We start from the raw sequence: 13127 nt of genomic DNA, 5'->3' as shown, positions 1-13127 counted from the left end.
GTTATATCATGCCATGACCATCTTGTTAATTTTCATCTTTTTAATTTTCTCTTAAACCCACCCACTTTTGGGTAATTATTAACTATTTTCCCACCACTCCCCTAATTCCTCCCACATTTACTACGAAATAGTATGCATACATGTGCAGAGGTCTCTGCCACAGAAGCGGAGTTCTCTTTGCAAAAAAAATAGGAAAGGTGGATATCTCCCCCTGCAGATTACTGAACTGCATTTTATAGTAAGTGGGAAGTACTACTGTAGTTCTACTTTATGTACTAAACAATGCAGGTTTGTGCATCATTGTAACATCACTGGTGGGCAGTTTAACACAATTCATTTGACACACTATCAACTTGGTCCCAATGTCAGTGGCGGCTGGTGACATTTGAAAGTGTTGAGGCGTAAAATGATAATCATACTGCACCGTAGCGAGCGAGCGTAGCGAGCGAGCCCGAACCCCCTAAGGAGGGTTCAGGGGGATTTCCCCACGAGAAAATTTTGAAAAAAGAGTGGACAAGTAGTGCATTTTCAAGCAAATTTGAGAAAGCAGGAAGGTTAATAAAGCAATTGTGAAAGTGCAGTTATTACATTAATAAAGTGGTGTCATATAACATAGGTAGCTGCTTATTCAGCATAACCACAGAGCTTCATAACAGACTTTGAAACACAATGCATTGCTGAGTACCTCACAGATGTATTTTAATAACAAACAAATAAACAGGACGCAAACTAGCAGCATTTAAATAGAGTGTTCACGTTTTGTAATTAAAATCAGCACGTCTGTTTTTAATGGAAGCAAACTTCTCAATGACTTGAACATTGAAGTCTGAGTGTGTCCTTAAGAAACCGTCTACAGCATGCAATGTTCCAACCAAAAAACAAATTGGCTTTAGATAAAAATGGAAGCAGCAGGATGGCACCAGGGGTAAATATAAAAAAACAAATGAGCTTGAAAAACTAGTTTTCACTTACATCTGTTAACTAAACATGGGTTTAATTACAAATTACAAGCGGTATCCTTACTAACACCTTAGTGAGACATTTAACCCATGCTAAGGTTGCTGACTTTGTCCCATCATAATTCCTAAAGCATAATACACCACAGTGAACAGCCAGGAGGCCTATAATTGCTTACACTTTTTTATGAGACTAACTACAGATATGACATGTACCTCGGAGACCTCAACAATAAATGTAAAAATCTATGATTTGAGAGTTGCTTGTGCCTCACTTGGCAAATCTGCTGTCCCATAAGTGCCAACCGTGATGTCACCTTGACTCTGGCTGGGACATCAGGGAATAAATGCCACGATGGTTCAAGAAGCAGAATGCTCTTTCAAGGCAGCAGAATGTCAATGTTTGACTACAGGCATAGCACACTCAACCTTTCATACCCCGTAGGTTGGTAAAATAAATATAAAAAAGTGTGTGTTCGTAACGTTTTAATTATAGTGCTTAGATACAGTAGAAGAGACGGATCAAGCACTGCACAATATCAAGTAATTATTCTTATTGTTAATATAGGTCTTAGGCATAGGTTTCATACACCAGACCCAAACAAATTCCTACATACAGGCCTCGTGAGGACCATATATGCGATGGTCAGTTTCTGTAACCATGCACACATGCTGGTCTCAGCCTTCACTTGATATGGGGCCGCAATAGTGGTAAAAAAGGAATTCATCTTGTGCTGTGTTCAAGCCAAAACACCAATCGACATTGCCAGGTATAAAAATAATGTCTCTAAATATTTATCTTAACTGTTTGCGGTCTTAGATGTACTGAATTGTAGTACAGAGTCATTTTCATCTAAGCTGCAACAGCACATGGATATAATATTTTCCATACTCGTACGGTGTACTTTTGTCTGATCTGCAAACACTTTTGTTTAAATTAATAATCACTTTACTTCAAATCATGCATGAAATCGAAAGCAATCAGTAATAAATATCCCGACAGTAAACGATGGAGAGAGACACTCATCAATCAAAATCCCCAAATGTAATTTGGACCCTGGTATAACCGCAGCTTTGTAATTACATTAACTATTGTGCATCTCAGAATGCTCGATGGGCCTACGTGCCTAGAATACCAGTCTGTTCCTCGAATGCCCACTCAAGACGCCTCAGTAAGCGAGGATTGAGTAACATGTTCAACTGCCCATTATGGGATGAGTGTGTTGTTGTTGTGTTCTCTTGTTGTGGGATACTGTCTAGTACACACATCAGAACAGTGCTAGCTATTCAGGGTTTCTTAGACTCTGCCTTGTCGTGTACCGTGTGCATGACCCGCCTTGAAATGAGGCCCACAAGTGAAGCGGCGTGCAGCCTTGAAGAGACATTCTCACGTTGGCTCTTCTTTTAACAGTGCATAGGGTGGGATGTGAAGCTGGCCGCAGGGTGTACAGTTCCCCTCATCCTGAGTATCGCAACCAAAAATCACGGGGCCCTTGCAAAATGTGACGACGGGCCCTCGGCCTTTACAAACGGATCGGTTACAGGCCGAGGGACGCCTTTATATTGAGTCTGTCCGGAGTCTCCTAACTCTCACAGATATTCACTGGCATTGGGCATAACGGGAGCCCCATGATGACGGATTACCTCCATCTCACGCCCAGCCCACCCTCGGAAAGGCTGGTAGCGCTCAATTCGCTCGAAGGTTTGCCTACAACTAAACAGACTCAATATAAAGGCGTCCCTCGGCCTGTAACCGATCCGTTTGTAAAGGCGAACAACAATAACCGGCACGTCCGTTTTCATTTTCGTTGTGTCTGTCACTGTACCACCACCCACACCAACACTATAGATCTGACTAAAAAGCACCTCGCTTTACTAAGAGAAATGCAGTTGTGCTACGTCATATTTCGCACTTTTTTGGGACTCCTGAGTTTTGGCTTATTTAACACAGATATCGTGGGTACAGATGTTTAAATATTGCGCATTTCAATAATCATTGCCACTCGGACACAAGTTTCCAATTTTAAATGACTATAATAAGAAGAAAGAAGTCCTGGCGCCCCACTGTAGCAAATATCACGCGGAGCTAGGCCCAGACAGCGAACGTATGTCAACGGGGGATTTATTGAAATAATTTATATATATGCACACACCTTGCGTCGCTCGTAGAGGTCAGTAGTCTGTGTGTGTCACAAACAGTCACTCACTGTCTGTCACAGTCTCGCTGATTCTCGAACCACGATCTCACTCGAGTCGACTCCTTGGACTGCACGTGCTCTCCTGCAGAGAGGAGGATTGAATGTCCAGTCCATCCAATCACTGAATGGCTTAACACACACTAAGCCTACAGTCGTCACAGTGATTGGGCATTGACGCTTGCTCCCACCCCCGCGGTGCAAGACTAGACTGGCAACCGCACACCACTACATGCTGCAGCACTGCAGCAGCCAATCCTGACGCTGCTCTCTTAAGAGGAGAGCTGCTCTCTGAAGAGAGCAGCGTCCGGTTTGGAGTGAGCAAGAAAAAAACGACGCTCATTTTCGAACCACTGGGGTCTGTGGCTTCGGACATACCCCGTACTCAGACATGCTTGCTTTTGAAAGGCCATAGGGTTAGTAGCTACAGGAAAGGCAGCCGGTCAAACCCCACATGCGCAGTGCGCACTCACTGTGCCAGGCCAGCCCCGCGCAGCCCATAGTAACGACAGTGAGAGTGAATTATTGCAAGCCAGGCTGGTTGTCACGTCACGTGATGTGATGACGTGGCGATCGAGCACAGCTTTTTAAAATTAATATACAGGATTACTTGTATTTTAATTTGCAGCGGGCGCGCTCAATTAATTGCCCAATTTTATTAGTGGGGCAACGCCCCACCGCCCAAATGGTGAAACAGCCACTGAATTTTTTTAGTAATCTCACTATTAAAACGATGTCACGAGCGGAGTCTGTAGGGACCTTGGAGGGCACGCTCACACTGTAGGAATGCCCATTTGTGGTAGAAAGATAGACACACGCCGTGTATTGCAGGTCTGTGCTGAGCACGTGTTGTTCAGCTACCAGAAAAGGGCAGTTGTGAATTTGTGTCTTAAAATTTCCGTTAGTTCTGTGTAGATGTGTCAGCAAAGTGGAAAGTGCATTAGTAATGCAGCCAGCAGAATTTGGTTCATATTGAAGTGTATGTCGTTCTCTTCCCTGGCATTGTTCCTGTCTCCTCACTGCTATTCAGTGTCGTGCTATCCAGCACCTGTGAGAATACTAAGGAAATGCCGTTTACATGTATACAATTTGGACACACATGCGCTCCACAAAGCACTTAGCATACACTCTGCCGTCTGCCCCATTGCATAATTGCAGTTCCTTACCTTGTAAACTGCCTGCCTAGCTGCGCTGCCGACTCCTTCCCATATGGGGTCTTGCTCACAAGCTGCCAGCGATGCAGTAAATCATTCTTGTGTCCGACTGTGTGAACACTACCGAAATAAACAAAAAACCCAATTAAGTCATCTCTTTCTGCTGTCCTGCAAGGCCTCCCAGATGCAGAGCTGTACGAGGCGCCTTGACTTGATCAGATGCAGAATGAATTACTTCTAATCTAGGCCAAATCAAACGAAATGCACAGAACTGTTTTTTCTCTGAAATGCTGGCTGGAGTGAGGAATGGCTCGCTTTCTCCTTGGCACTTTCTTTAGCGCTGATTGGACTCCAGCATTTTGCGCTTGTGTTTTGTGCTCCTTTGTGCCGCGTGTTTAATGTGTTATGAAAAGAATAACTTTATTTTTACTGAAAGACAGACATCTTGTCATTCGCCCACTGAACTGGGCTGCCCGTGTGCGCACGTAAGAATTAATCGTATGTCCTTCTGTGCAGCCATGAACGTGCTGCACGCCTCTGCCTAATCAATCGTGCCAGGCCCCATTTGAGCAATTCCTTGGGGGGCACTAAGGACTCATGCTGAGATGAGGTGTATTAATGCAGCCCTCCCTGAAAGCGCAGTATATGGTGGTTGCTGTGACCTCAGTCCCGGCCCCCGGGGCACAATTTTAGACAGGAGGCAGCATTATCATGTAAGTGCCAGAGCGAGCGAGCGGTAGCAAGGAGGGGGGAGTTGTGTGTCTATGAGCACGCACGCGCAATATGCACTTGTAGGTTACAAGGCCCCCGGTCTTGCGGAAAGTGGCTAATAGCTTTAGACAACATTAGACTACAAGTAGATTACCGCGCATTCCGACTCTCATTCTCTTCCAATGGCGTCCAACGCCACAATTAACAAGCTTGTGTAGGAAGCGAAGCTGTCTCACTCTCAGCCACACAACAAGTCGTGTCTGCGCAGACTCCATTCCTGGTCTGCCTCTTCCCGTCTGCCACACCTTTTCCAATTCGTCACAGGGTATGGTCCCACCCACACCCTGTAATGAATTAGGGGAGGGAGGGATGACAATGCTCTCACTCGTTGATTGACGTGGAAGCTTGGCAAAACCGGGCTTGTTTTTAAAACGCCCGGGCCAAGCTTACCTCCACGTCATCAGGGGGTGGAGACTGGGCCGTAATGCTAGGTCTTTGCCGAGCTGATGACCTCACAGGCCTCAGGGCGGAGAGATTGTCAGCCCGGCAAATACCCACCTGCCCAGGGCCAGGGGAGCAAGCAGTTAAAAGGCTATCACGTGTCCGCATTGTGGAGCACAGCAATAACGCCGATGTCCGCGAGTAGGGCAGACAGTGCCCTCATTCTAGAAACTTAAATGGAAAATTGTTTTTTAATGACAAAACATATTTTAACCATTGCTATGATTGCTTCATTTGTCTGTGAAAGTAAGTGGGGCAGAGCCCCGACGCCCGTGCACAGAAACCGCCACTGCCCAATGTCCTGAGAGCGATTTACATCAAACGTGTACTGATTTATTCATGTATTTAAAAAGTTATCGTAGGATATGTATATATTTCGGAGTGATAATCGGGAAATAAAATGATGTTATATATTTCCTTTGTCAGGACTATGATGCAGATATTATGGCTGTTGTAAATGATACAGTGGGCACAATGATGACCTGTGGATTTGATGATCAGCGCTGTGAAGTTGGCATTATTATAGGTATGATATACATTTTTTCAGCATTTTCCAACTACTGCGAAGAAATTAAATGTTGCATTGTATTACTGTGTTATCAGATGTGAACCTAAATATCACTGCAAATTGCTGAACATGATAGAAAATTTCACACACATTGGTCTTTACAAATATAATTATTTTTACCACTTTTGCAGTAAATTGAGCCCATGCCACAACTTCGTATATTTGGTGATTGGTAGTGAATTGTTTTAGCATTTGCATTTTTGAAAAAATATTTGATCTCGCATAATTGTTAGGTTACTGCACAATTTCTGGTCATTTATGAAGACATTTTCATTTGTACGTACACAGATGATTTTGGCTTCCTCTGAGTTTCTGGCATTGCCATCCTTCAATCCTAAGCAATGCACTGATATGCACCTAGCAAACCCGGGTAACAGGACTTGTGTGCACCATGTGCCATCAGGAGATTCCATCGTTGAAATTTGTTTTAGAACTTAAAATCGGGTTCTTCATTTTTTTTTGGTTGATGCCCACCTTTGTATTTAACAATATCATTGGAATTTCTACACAGCTGATAGCTATATTTAACTTGTATGCTTATCATATCACCTTGCCCCTCTTCATCTAGATGAGTGGTGATATTTGAATGTGGTGGAATGTAGTTTTGTTGTGGTCTACTCCATATCCAAACTCTGTCTCTGTGTCAAATATTGCCTCCTGTATTCCATGGGCAGAAATACCTACAATTTTCTGAGGAGGTCTCCCAAATAAAATGTGTGCCCCCATATCTTAAACATTACCTGCAGTATGCCATGGTCAGCATTTTTCCCAGCTAACCCTCCCCGCCCTTTACATATGCAGTTGGAGTCCTACACCATATGCCCAGGATTACCTCCAGTATGTCAGGTCTAGCTGCACACTTGCAGGTGTAACACACACACTCTCTCTTACTCTCTTTCCCTCTGTCTCTCCCTCTCGCTAGCTCTGTCCCCCCCTCCCAGGTACTCACACATACAACTGCTCTTACAGACACAGATACACACTCACTCCCACTGTTACACTGACGCTCTCACATTCACTCACACTCTTAAACATTCACATAGCAACAGTGAAAACATGTTTCATTTACCATGCTTCCTCTGCTGGAGCCTCTTCTGTTTGAGGGGTCTTCACTCTAACATGGCAGCAGGGTATACATGTGGTGGTTCAAATAAGAACTAGCAGGCCAGAATTCCTGTGCTGCCAGTGTGCAGCCAGACATGGCAGGAGGAGCAGAATGAATAAAAGTAAGAACTGCCTAAAGCCCTCTCCCAGTTTCTGGCAATGCAGGAACTCCAACCCTATAAGTAGCAGGGGAAGATCTCGATATCCCACCACTTTTTCTGTATGTGAATTATAATTGGACACAGAGATTCAGTTAATAGCACGGTGACAGCCTCATTTTATCAATTGTGTTGTGTTACCAGAGTCATGCCCTATAGACCTGTTAAATACAAAGGATAGATTTATAATTCTTTCACGTAGCACAAGGGAACATTTGGGCTGCGCTGTGTGAAAGGGAGAGGGCAGGAAAGCTCCATATTTACCAACATATATAACAATCCTGCTCTCAGCCTGTGCTGGTGCACAATTTGCTACCCAGCCCCAATGCAGGCACCCTTGTGCCATCATGCAAGGGTGCCTGCATTGCAAGCAGGATTGTTTTTGTGCAGGAATCCTCTGAGGCTTTTTCCTCTTTTTAAGTGTGCTGCATGCAGCACACTTAGAAAGAGGAAACAACGAGGAGAAATAAAGATTTATTTATAGCATGTGTTGGCTGCTGATACACATGCAATGTGCACTCCTGCCATCTCTTATTTGGCTTAGACGCTGCAATTTAATTTTCTCAAGAAAGTCCTTTATGGTCAGTGTTGTATCTCCTCCTAATCAGAATGTTCAACAGCTCCTTTGTTAGATTATGTTTTTACCACCGTCAGGCTTGGACAGGCTGCTTTAGAGCTCTGTAAAGTTGTGATACTCATGTGGCCTATGAATGCCTAATGGCTACAACATATCAAGAATCAACCACAAAAACATGCACACAGCTGCTGCGACCGTTGGAACCATGTAGGACTCAATCCGAAAGACAGGTTCTGCCAACATTGACATCGCCCTCCACAATCCTATTGAGAATGTTCGTCTCCGGGTAATGGAGGCTTAAAAGGACAGTCTTTTTCGAAAGTGCCCTCAGTGCAGGCGAAACACGCCTACTCCAGCACCCATGATGTCTGCAACCTGTGTCTGTCACTGGAGCACGAAAAACAGGACTGAGCCGTGTGCAACTTATTAACAAATAAAAAGACCCTGAGAAGCAATCAAGTCATAGACTGGCTCATAACATGGAGGTGATAGTGGAGTCAGAGTTCGCCCCAGAAGAAGCCCACCAGCTTCACCCCTCGAGGGTGACGTAGATGCCGATGTCACAGCCAGAGAATGGTACGTTGTCGCCATCCTTCACTGTGTTCTCTCTGATGAGCCAAGTGGAAGAGAGTAGCCGGATGTGCCGGTAGAGGATTCTATGCACCAAGCTCTACTTCCTGGGTCGAGGCCCAAAATGAAGACAACACCAAGGGCTGTAAGGACAACTGACCAGCCCCATTTAAATAAGATCCTACATAAACCTCCCCCTCAATGCCACGGTGCACCTCAACAGCACCCGGGCTCTGGTCAACACTGAGAGCGAGCCTTGGAGCAGAGAAAGGACGAGAATGTTCTCGATCCGAATCGGGCCATAAGCCTAAAGAGAAACATGAAGCCAACATCAGGTCGACATCACTGGTAAAACACCCATTGACCTTGGTACACACATCCAGGCCTACAAGACACCTGTGTCATGCTTCAGTGCCGGACAAGCAGTCGGAGCCAAATAAACGGTTGGTGTCGAACCATATGGAAATTAAACATTCCTCGACCCCGACAAGGACAAAAGACCATGGTCACTCTTAGACGCCGAAGAAAACCTTGGCTCCGGCAACACCAAAAAGAAAGACTCCTTCCTCTGCAATGACAACTGTGCCAGAGAAACAAGCAAAGATCCAGTAATGACTAATACTGCAAGAAGGAGGAGGCAATGTTTTTGAAGGCCTTCATGAATTCATGCAGAAGTGGCATCATAAAGAAACTTCAAAGAGACAAGGTCAGGACTTGGATGTTCTACAGCCACTTCCTAAAAAGTGGCAACAGAACATAGGGCCACAAGCCCCATGCCATTAAGTCGACCACTATCTCCATACACAAGGTCACCTTCACCCGCTCCGCAAGTGGAGGGAGGAGACAGCCCTGAGCATGACACTTACTACTGATCCAGTGGAGCTTACCAGTTTGGTTTACTCATAAACTACCATACTCACCTGGGCTCATAAACATTCACACATAAACCAGTAATTACAGCTGGAGTCAAATTTGTTACTCCTGCATGATGAATTTTCCTTTTACCAATTCTTACCAATCCTTTCACCATGGGTCTTAATTTCCTCGGGTCAATAGATTAGGTAGTTAGTACAATTGGTAGAATGACGTTAACTTTATTCTTTAAAATGACCACGGTCTCGAGAGAGTTTTAAAAGTTTTGTCTAAATCATTTTGTGAGTCAAATACCAATATATGTCATACACAGATTCTTTAGGAATAGAATAATATGACTTGGTTAAATGTTCATAATGACAGAACCTGGAGAGGGTAGAAACAGAAAGCAGTACAAGGATATACTACACATAATTATATTTACCTAGAATGATGTGAGGACCAACCCCTGGCCACGGAGTTGGATAGGGACCCCTTGGTCAGACAGGAGCCCAAGGTTCAGGTCTGGATAGGTGACCTCCTCTAGATGCAACGCCAGCGTCGCACCCCTCTCTGGCACTAGTTTCTTCCCCTTCCTTGGTTGTGCCCCTCAATCTTCCGTTTTCCCCTCTAGTTGATCGGATTCTTCTCTGGCAGTATCTCCGTCTCTTCTCTCTCGGGTCTCTTATCAGAGTGCTCGGACAGCGTCTCTGATCTCTGTGGCATCCGTCATCTGCGTCGGTGATGGGTCTGTGACATGTAACTTACTAAGCCTACGTTAGTTATACTATTCTATGTGTATGTACCACCCCCCAATGTTTCAATATTCGTGAAAACCCCTACTTCCGATTGGACAAGTCATCACACCATACTAATGTAATACTTTTCTTTAGTTCATTGTTCAATATTCCCGCCCCTATATTTACTTTCCCAAGCTTCATTCCCACCCGTATTTTGACTTCTTTCGAGAGGTGAGGTTCCCAAGCGCTTCTTTGCTAGAGGGACCATGGCTGAGTTTCAACTTGATTCATCATGTTCCGGACGGGTGGGATGCGCTTGTGCATAAGTAAGGTGGAATAGGGATTTCAGTCACCCTCCAGGCCCAAATGCGAACTAATAATAAAGTTAGAGAAAGACATGTTAGAATACAAAAATAAATGAATGCACTGTATATCACCTTTCTCTACTCTAATCCCATTAATTTATTTAAATCTTTTGCATTAGCAATTTAATAAAACATGCAAAGTTTAGTTTAAGCATAGCATGTGCATTAACATGTGAGTTTCAAACGGCCATTTTAATAGCTACTGCGCAGCTGCAAAGGTTTCCCACCAAAAGCAAAAGACGTCATACTACGTAGATGCATGTGCAGAAGATTCCCGCGTTTTCAGCAGCCATTTTAAGACACTCAGGTTATTTATTAGTAATACACCTAGACAAGTTTCCTCTAGATTCAGTATAGAGAAATGTACTGCAATATTAGTATTTACGAACATGTTGGTTACAGTATTACACGTTAATGGAGAGGATTGCATCCCAGCAAGTTTCTTTCATACAAAATCTTGCTCCATCAATCCCCTCTCTGATGTAATTTTATGCCATCACTGATTTCAATCACTAAATCAGATGCCAACTTTAGCAAATTTCCATTTCAATCTTGTCATCAACTCTTTCAGTTTTTCCTTTTCTTTCTTACATTGTAACCCTTTCATTCTTTTGTAAATATCTCCTCTTATTTATTTGAACTGGATTTCATCACATTTTCTCTTCTTCCCTTTTTCATTCACTGCATACCACTTTCTTTTCCTGCAACATTTGCACCAAAACATTATTGCTAAAACTAATAACATTATTCCCATTATTTGCATTATTATTTGACCTATAACACTTTTACCTAGGTTAGAAAACCAACTCCCTATGGTGGTAAGACTATTTGTTAGTTTCTTCCATACACTGTCAACTTCTAGCGGTTTTAAATCCTCTACCATATTTGTGATATTTTTGATATAGCCTCCAATTTCAACACTTTTGTCTGGAATGTATGTGCAACAATGTTGCGCTTTCAACATTTTACAGACTCCACCCTCTTTCGCCTATAATATATCAAGAGCAAGTCAATTTTGCAAAACCATAGATCTGACCGCAACCAATTCGGTATTGATCAATAAAAATCCTCCAGCAGTGTCAGTTGATAACCGATCAACTCAAAAGAACTCCCACTGAAGGTATCAAGGCACTAAATATATCGCCTACTATTTCTGAAAAACTAGCCCTTTTATTGCGTTAGTCCGTTACTATCTTCATTGATTCTTTTTACATGATTTACTTAGGGACTACTATTCCGAAATAACAACTCCTGTACCAATGATCAGTCAGCTTAAAATAAGCTTTGTCTCCACACACATAATAAATTCCAGGAAATACTGGATCTGTACCCCCTTTTAGTCCCTATCCCGCAATTACTAAGAAATTGTGTTCACATTCACTGGAACCAATGAATATATGGTTACACTCTGTTTTTAATCTATGGAGACAGATTTTCCCTTTCTTCTCAAGGTCCAAGGACATAGTAGCACAAGTCTTGCCAGTTGTAATTAATTCTTCTTTCTCAGCCCAATATTAGTATCTGAGGTTTTGGTTCAGAGGCCCTTCTCTGGAAATCCTGCCTCCTTTTCTCAACTAAGTTCAAAAATATATTTTCTTCTTCATGTAACGTACATGTTAAACTATACTTATGTGCTTCAGCTATATCTATTGTTTTCATTGTTAGGAAATATTCACCCATGAATTGTGAATCTCTACTACTAAGGACTTGGTTCATGCGTTTTCGCAGAGGAACTTCAGAAAAAATCACATCTATGTTAGAATAATAATATTGTAATTTTCAAGTTTGATAAAATAAACTAGCTAAGACACTACATGAAATACCATATGTCAACGGTAAATTATATGTTACACCTTCTGCTACTGATATTGGCAATTTCATACACACATAACAATCGCTAACTTCCATGGTTTCTACATAGTGCACTAATATATTTGCAAAAACATTTAAATCAGTTTCATTTTTATTCACAGTGTGATGTAAATCTAACTCATCTGGTGCTTCTAAATCTATTTTGTCCTGTTTAATGTTAGCCACTCTTTCATGTGTATTAGTGCCGTTTTGTTTATTCGTAACCATTAAATGGGGGATGGCTACTCTTAATACTAACCATATTGTAAGTACTTAAAATGTACTACATATACATATTCTACAACAATTCTTTACACTGTTTCGTTTCGGTTTTCCAACAGCTCTTTTGTCAGCCATTTTATGTTGAGAAGGTTTCTCCCCTCTTTTAGAAATTTTGTGCAAGATACAACCTGGGGAGTTATCTTTTATTCAAGTTGGTCTCACTTCTTCATCAATTCGTTCAGCATTTAATTCTTCATCACTATCTCCACTTATTTCAAGATTCTCGAAATCCTCAAGGATTACATATGTCCACTCAGGACCCTTGAACTTATTATTCAGTCTTTGTAATCGTGGACTTCTCCTTCTTGGCTTTTCAGTGGACAAACCTGATTGGCTGGATATTTCATTTACTTGGTCAGGTTCTTCATTAATAGTTTTAAAGTGGTACTTCACTCTCTTAATAATACTAAGCCAATTATCGCCTTTCCTAACCATTTTAGCTAGCACTGTGCTTTCAGTTTCTTCAAAAGTTCTCTTATTTGCATTGATTTTTGGCACAATTTGATTATTTCCGTCTTCCGAATCCCTCTCTATCTGACCTTG

The 13127-nt window shown here is 42.6% G+C and overlaps 1 protein-coding gene across 2 annotated transcripts in view; it reads left to right on the top strand.

Annotated features, from left to right (window-relative positions):
* LOC144754887 (hexokinase-1) overlaps window positions 1–13127 on the top strand; it is a 1510469-nt gene that overhangs the window by 575301 nt on the left and 922041 nt on the right. For both annotated transcript variants that reach the window (XM_078643208.1, XM_078643209.1), the window contains exon 6: window positions 5944–6043. In XM_078643208.1, coding sequence (XP_078499334.1) covers window positions 5944–6043 — 100 coding nt within the window. The remainder of the gene's footprint in view (window positions 1–5943; window positions 6044–13127) is intronic.

The sequence above is a fragment of the Lissotriton helveticus genome, chromosome 5_1, assembly GCF_964261635.1.
Source record: "Lissotriton helveticus chromosome 5_1, aLisHel1.1, whole genome shotgun sequence".
Lineage (NCBI taxonomy): Eukaryota > Metazoa > Chordata > Amphibia > Caudata > Salamandridae > Lissotriton > Lissotriton helveticus.
This window is presented reverse-complemented; position numbering and strand designations above follow the sequence as displayed.